Source organism: Pteropus vampyrus, unplaced genomic scaffold (assembly GCF_000151845.1).
Source record: "Pteropus vampyrus isolate Shadow unplaced genomic scaffold, Pvam_2.0 Scaffold509, whole genome shotgun sequence".
Classification (NCBI taxonomy): domain Eukaryota; kingdom Metazoa; phylum Chordata; class Mammalia; order Chiroptera; family Pteropodidae; genus Pteropus; species Pteropus vampyrus.
The window spans coordinates 264,534-272,082 of NW_011889290.1; the positions used below are offsets into that span (position 1 = coordinate 264,534).

At 44.5% G+C, this 7,549-nt stretch overlaps 1 protein-coding gene across 2 annotated transcripts in view; it reads left to right on the forward strand.

The window, feature by feature from the left end:
• Positions 1-5,034: 5,034 nt before the first annotated feature.
• The window catches only part of IRF4 (interferon regulatory factor 4), a 16,518-nt gene continuing 14,003 nt past the window's right edge, over positions 5,035-7,549 (forward strand). For both annotated transcript variants that reach the window (XM_011383238.2, XM_023524917.1), the window contains exons 1-2: positions 5,035-5,090; positions 6,426-6,693. In XM_011383238.2, the coding sequence (XP_011381540.1) occupies positions 6,475-6,693 (219 nt within the window). In that variant the 5' untranslated portion in view covers positions 5,035-5,090; positions 6,426-6,474. The remainder of the gene's footprint in view (positions 5,091-6,425; positions 6,694-7,549) is intronic.

A 7,549-nucleotide genomic window follows, 5' to 3' on the forward strand; every position in this document is an offset into this window, starting at 1 on the left:
TACTGATATCAACCTGGATATTGAAATGCCATCCCACATATCCCGTCTAGTATTGCATAAACTTGTTCCTTCTCCAGACTTCTTCATTTAGGTTCTTGATCATACCATTTCCCCAACTTCTGAGTCTGGAAATTCTCCAGTGATCTTCAACTACTACCTCATTGCACTATATTCACCCTTCCCCTGTGTAATCTTCCTTCCCTACTCTAATTACTCCTCCATCCACCTCTCTCCTATAAAAGAGCTCCTTGCCTCTTACCTGAGTCGCCTAGAGCTCCTGGCCTTTCTTTTCTCTCCTACCTTACCCATACCATGGCCAGGCAATTCTTCTTTCAGTACAGTGCTTACCTTGTATCAGAAGAACATGAGTCATGATGATGCCATGTGACCAAGAATGTTCTAGATAGTTTCTGCTTTGCCAGCCTGCATTCTTAGAGTGGTGATGAACAGCAGTGAATAACTCCTGCGAACAAGAAGTAGCTCTGTGTGGTTGCAAGCCCCTGAGATTTGGGTACTTATTACCACAGCATAATCTAACCTTTCCTGAAGATACAGTCTATCACCCAGAGTGCCCTGGAGTCTCAGAAGTAACACTTCACATGTGACAAGAGAATGTGTGTTGTTTTACAATGTTCAGCTAAAAGGACAGTTGATGAACTTTAGAATAACCCAGCATCATGAACTGCTACAAATGGGAGATTTAGACAAAGCTATTTGCTTTTCAGCTATTGCTTCAATTTTCAGAAAATTGCCCAAACCTTCTGCAAACCATTTGCATTTTTGTCGGCTTGGCAAAGGGAGTTGGCAGTATCAAATGGTCCCTTGATAAAAGTCACATCACTACTTATGTAGAGAGTATAACAAGTCAGAGAGAAAGAATATGTTACAAGAAGACTTCTTAGAATACTGGCAAGAAGAGGAGACAAAAGTAAACAGTCGGTTTGTAAATAAAGGGAAAAGAGACAATGTTGCCTTAGTGTCTTTGACTTTGTGACATTTTATTACATAATTGATTAAAATGACAAGCCCAGTTTTCTATAAGCCTGAAAGTGGGTATACATTGTGCTTAGGGAAAAGCCATGCATATTAGCTCTGCACCTTGAAAAGAGTTCACAAACTAGTCCTGAACAACCTGTGTTCTGGGAATGTTTAATGCAAAATTCTTTCATCGAAGAAACTCAGAACACTTTGTAAATTAAAGTAGGAAAGTGTATGCAGCTCTGTAAGAAAAAAAAAAATCCAGGTTTGTTTGCTCTATTACTATTACCAAAGAATTTATCACTTTATTACCAAAGAAAGTTCAACTCAATTTCTTTAAACTGGGTATGCAGTGACAACATTTAACTTATGATTCCATTTCCAGAGCATTCCATTTTAACTCCTCTCCTGTATAAGTAGCTTATAAGGTTAGATTTTTTTTTTTCCAAAGAATTAAATATTCGAGTGTAGTGGCTGAAAAGCAGCACCCATTTCCTCTAGTTCCCTCAAAGTGCATATAGCTTCATGAAGAAGAAAAAAGTGAAGACCAGTGGTTAGTTTAGTGGCTTTAAAAAAAAAATGCAGCTTTTCTTACTTTGAATTTACCATAACCAAAAAGGCCACTGGGCTGCCATTAATTGTTCTAAGTTAAAGCAGAAAGAAGAAGGGTTGGAAGAAGGTTCAGTGGTTATCTGCTGCCAACCTTCACTTCACAGACAAGAAAAATGAGGTCAGGAAGACCACATTTTACCCAGGTTGACGTAACCAATGAATGCCAGACTACAATTAAAGTGCCACCTCTAGACTGACAGACCTGTACTCAAAGACTTATTCTGAAATATGAATGCAACAGGTAGCCAAATACCTGTAGACTGGAAGGAAGAACAGTTGGTCAGAAAGTGTGATTGGTTAAGACATTTGGACCTCAGTTGACCTCTTCAAATATCTTTCCTTACCTGTACAGTGCATCTGAATATAGCCTGCCTTGCCACCAGGCAGATTTGGTTGGGAGATCAAATGAGATAAAGTCTATGAAACTTCTCTAAATGTTGAAGCACAATGTAATAATAATAATCTTGATTTGCTGAACACTTAGGGCATGCCAGGCATTGTGCTAAGCATCATTTCATTATCACAACATACTAGGCAGCAAAAAGTCACTACCCTCATTGTACATGGGAAAGTAAAACTTTGGTTAAACCATTCATCCAAGACCTCACAGATTTGAACCAGGTCTAGCTGGTCCTCATACCCAAGCATTTAATTATCAATAATACCACATAATAATAATACTATAATACCTTACTATAATATTGTATAGTAATATCATATATAGCATATATTACTATAGTATATTAGTATTCTACTATACTAACACTATGTTACTATGCTACTATAGTATATAGTGTACTTATTACATAATACATATTACTATTTATATAATAATATAATACAAGAGAAGTGTAATAATGCTGTCATATGAGGTGCCATGATCAATGGTAATAACTAGCATTGCATATATTTATAGCCAAAGAGCATGAGAGAAGATATTTATCCTATATGAACTGCATCATAACAAAAAACATTTTTAGTGTTTTCCTAATTTTGTACAAGTAATTAAAAAATTATCCTTTAAACCTTTTTGAACATACAATTGCATTGGTTTTAACTATTTGTAGCCCCTCCTTTTAAATAACAAATTAGTGAAAAAATAGTATTATCCAAAACAAGGTTTTTATAATTTATTTGTGTGTGTGTCTACTATGGGTTTCTCTCAAACGTTTTTCTTGCATTCAAATGTATAATTTTGAAGGATTTGATTTAAAAATATTGAAGTCTCTATGATAAATGTGATTTGAAAATTGAAATGCCCCACTCAGAATGGGCTCCATCTACAGCAAGCAGTACTTCAACATCTAGACAATTCACTTAAATAAATAATCTCCTCACTGAATATGATGATTAGCCTTTGTTTTGGATAAATATTCAATTAACCAACTTCCTATTGTTTTCACTTTTAACAGGTTGTGACATTTGAAGATAAATGTCTAGTCTTTTACTGAGAAAAACTTTGATTTTCTCAAATGTGTGGGGGCAGGTTCAACTTTAAAAACTCATCATTTTTGTTTCAACTCTAAGACATAAAAGTCTTTGGTGATCAATTAGCAGCTCTTACCTATTCACTTCCTCCCCTTCCCCAAGGGTAATGAGGAAGTCAAGAGTTTTAGTGATTAAAATATATTACTTTTTTGTACTCAATTCATCATTAAAAAAAAAAAAATCATTTCTAGTAGATCAGTATGACAAATGAGTAAACCAGAAGATGGCGTTGAAGATTAGCAGTCACATTTTAAAAACAAGTAGACTGGTAAAGTCTCAGTAAGTTTCATACAATGACTGTTGTTTTGAACTTCTAAAAGTAGATGAGTGAGGAAAATGTTGAAAGTAACTAAAACTGGTGCAGAGGACACGTGTACGAAAGTGTGAAAAGCTATAGTTTGTCATTTTTGTTCTCAGCAATCTCCTGTCTGTTGTTTGTGAACACTTTGGGAAAAAATAATTCACTGATTAAAATGTAATGCAACATGAAAGCAGTGTCCTTCGCTTTGTTTTCTGATGTATTCCAAGTTCCTATTACAGTTCCTGACAAAGAGTAGGTGCTCAAAATAAGTTTGTTAAATGAATGCATCCGTGAAAGGACAAGAAAGGAAAAACACATTATGATCAGGATTTTCTTTGAACAAAACCCTGTTGTTTATTACATAGACTCTGATAATGGAAAACTTACTTGGGTGAATAAAAATGTCATCCTGTTAATTTCTCAGAAACTCCATTCGTTTTAGGAAAAGTGTACCTAATCTGTGTCTCACTGCCTGTTTTGCTCTAGCCCAAACGTAGTCTTTTCTTTGGGTTGCTGACACTGATCTACCATTGAGATTAAAAGAAAAACTGAGAAATAAGTGAAATCAAAAGCTTTTCAAAAGTTGTGAGTTGACCCAGGGTGATGGTGATCTAAAACCATATAGAAACCGGTGATCTGATGGTTTACCTTAAATTGCTAAGTAAATAAACATGCTGAGTATCTAAGATGCTGTGGTGAAAGTTTGGTAGGCAGGTGTTCAGGGAATTAATTTTGATATTAAGGACATCTTGGAAAATTAAGTAAAATTTCTGGTCCGCTTAAATATATTCCTATTTTGGACATTTATACTCCACTAGTAAGTTGCTTTCTACCAGGTCGATGTCAAAACTATGCCATTTTAAGGTGAACTGAAGTTCAGAAGCAATTAGCACTTGGATACTTCTCCCAATCTTTCATGTCAAAATTGTAATTTTGGGGTCTACGCATCGTCTCTCTGAGTCACCTCAATTCACCAGTTTAGTAGGTGCAAAAGCATGTAAGCATTTCAAACATGTAGACAGTATTTGAACCACAGTTCACAACTCAAGAGATCCGGGCCATTTCCTTTTTTCTTTTTAATGGTATGATGTTCTCTAAACACTGCAGAGGGACAGCCAAAGATGTCCCCCCGCCCCCGCAAACACACGGTTAGTTCTTCCATATGGACAATTCTTGTCTTTGGTTACACGCTCTGCAAGCGTAGTCCCCTTCGCACCAGATTCCCGCTCCTACCCGGCCGCCACTTCCAGCCCTAACCACATAGCTGTTGTTTAGCTGTTACTAGTTATCGACCGGCCTCCCGCAGGTCCTGGTTCAGAGGCGAGGTCCCTATTTCTCGCCTTGCCCTTCGCAGGAAACTACCGCGAGTGAGGGTCTCTGAGGCTATGCGTTCCAGACTCGAGCAACGCCAGCCTGTCGCAGCGCGAGGCAGATGGCAGAGAGAACCAGAGTCCCCAGCCTGGGGGCGGCAGACCCTCAAACACCCGCTCCACCAAGCTCATGAGCGGGGATTTGCCTGCGGGGCTCTCCACTCAGCACTCAGCGCTCCTCCCTGCCCCCCGCGGGCGCAACAGGCCCCGCCCCGCCTCAGGCTCCGCCTCCAGCGCGGCTTTTAAGCGCTATAAAAGTTCCTCTTTCCCACCTCTGAGTCTTAGTTTCACCACTTGAACTTGGGATCCACCGCTGCCCTCAGCTCCCAGTCGGAGGCAAGGTAAGACCTGTAGTCCAGCAGGAGTATAGATATGAGGTTGGCACGACAGAAACCGGAGCGCAAGACCAGAGGTCCCAGGGACCAACTCAAGGGCAGCGCAGGAGACCCCAACTTCGTAACCCGCAGGGAGCACGCCCCTTGAGGGAGCTTCGACTCCCACTCTGTCTGCTCAGGGCCCGAGGCCTTTGTTTGGGCTCTGTGGAGGGGCCCCTGGGCACTGCCCCAGCATCTCTGCGGGCACTCTCCTCTCCCGTGTCCCCACCACTCTGTGGGTGCGGGGCGAGTACACACTGGACCAGATGGGAGAACAAGACTGTCAGGCCCTCTGGAGTGGCCGAGACGGGGCCGTGGAAGGGACCTACACTGGGCGGCAGGCTTTCCCGCAGGGGACATCCCCTTATTCCAGAGGCTCCTTCTGCTGCTGGGTCGTAAGAGGCCCAAACTCACCGCGGCCTCCGGCGCGTGGCTCCCTGGCTGGCAGTGGAGGAGGAAGAGCTCCAAATTTGGGCCACTGAGGCCTGCGCTCTGCTGCCTTAACCCCTCCGCGGTCCCTCGCCGTTCCTAGCACCCTCCCCGCCTCCGCTTCCCTTCGCAGGCCTCCAGGGTCTGGCTGAAGCTCCGCGCGGCTGAATATCCTGCTACTTGGATGCTGCGCTCAGCGACAAGGGCCGGGACACTGCCGCTTGTTGCTGCTAGCACTCACTTGATCATAGGTGGCGAGGGCTCAGGAGTATTCTTGGGACAAAGAGTGTGGGTGCGCGAGAAGGCCGGGAGAGGAGTTTCTGGGTGCTGAGTATCTGGAACACCCCAACTGCAGTCGTGCCCGCGTACAAGATTGGCGCGCGGGGGCCACCAAGGGAGTGTAAATTGGGGAGGGGGAAAGAGTGAAAACTAACAATAAAGGGAAAAATTGACTGATAATAGCTTGGGGATGGCCAAAGAGGAGCAGGAATTACGAGTGAGTATGCAAACGGAGTGCCAAGAATGGTAGTGGCTGGATTTTGGAGTGTACGCAAAGGCAGTTGTGTATCTGAGCTGTGTCTGAGCTGTGAGGCGCGTAACAAAATCCAAGAGTCCAGAAACTGAGGTAGGAAGACAGACTCTGTGGAGGGTGCGCTCGGGAGGCGGCAGAACCATGCACGTCAAGAGTACGAGCCCCGGCCAGCTAAGAAGATGTCTTCTCAATGAGACCTTTGATGACAATGACTCCTTAGCGCGCGCCTCGCTGCCTCGGAGACTTCCGGGCCTCGTGGTCATTGCCAGAGTTGGTTTGGGACTGGAAGCCCCAAGCCCTGTACCATGGTGGCTTAAGAGCGGCTCTCCTGTCCCCTGCAGGGCAGACGAGTGCCGGAGGCGCGAGAGGGCCGCAGTCTGTGTGCTGAGCATGAACTTAGAGGGCAGTGGAGGCCGAGGCGGAGAGTTCGGCATGAGCTCTGTGAGCTGTGGCAATGGGAAACTCCGCCAGTGGCTGATCGACCAGATCGACAGTGGCAAGTATCCAGGGCTGGTGTGGGAGAACGAGGAGAAGAGCATCTTTCGCATCCCCTGGAAGCACGCGGGCAAGCAGGACTACAACCGTGAGGAGGACGCCGCCCTCTTCAAGGTGACACGCACGTGGGGAGCCCGCGGTCTGTATCCGGGGAGGGCCCCAGAGATCCCGGCGGGTCCCGAACCGCGATTCCGCAGTGAGCCCAGTCCGCTCCTGGCGCACCGCGTGGTTCTCAGAGTGGAGGGGATCGCACGCTACCGACCGGCGTGGGGTGGACCCGGCAGGGCGGGCAGCCGCGTAGCATCAGGTGGCGATCAGCGGAAGCCATGGGAGGAGAGAAGTTTCAGCTTCTCTAGTGATTTCACAAACGGGAGAACTGGATCTCAATTCTGAACGAGTGGTGTAAGCAACACCCAGGGAATCAAAAGGCCCCAGCAGCAGGGAAGTGCCTTGAGGCTCTGCCAGGGGAGAAGCGGCAGTCCCAGGACACTGGCTTGAGTGTTCTTGGTTGGGTTTCTGTGAGTTCCTCTGTTTTCGTCCGAGCCTCTTTCTGTGCCTCTGGAGCCCTCCTGGCCTCCTTTGATCAACGTGTGTCTCTGTCGCTATTTTTCTCTAAGGGCGGGGGAGAGGGGGGTCTCTTCTGGAGATTCTATATATAAATTTTCCCCTTTGGTTCATTCTCCGGCGCACATACTTTCTCCTTCCAGTTCTCTTTGAGACCTCCCATCTGCGATTCTCCTTCTTTATTTTGTTTCTGTTTGTCTGACTCCCTCTTTCCAAATCTCTCTGGAAAATTTTCTCTAGGTTTCTCATTCTTTCCCTCCCTCTCTCCCTTCCTTCCTTCCTTCCGTTTCTTTCTCTTTCTTTCTCTTCCTTCCGTTTCTTTCTTTCTTTCTTTCTTTCTTTCTTTCTTTCTTTCTTTCTTTCTTTCTTTCTTTCTTTCTTTCTTTCTTTCTTTCTTTCTCTTTCT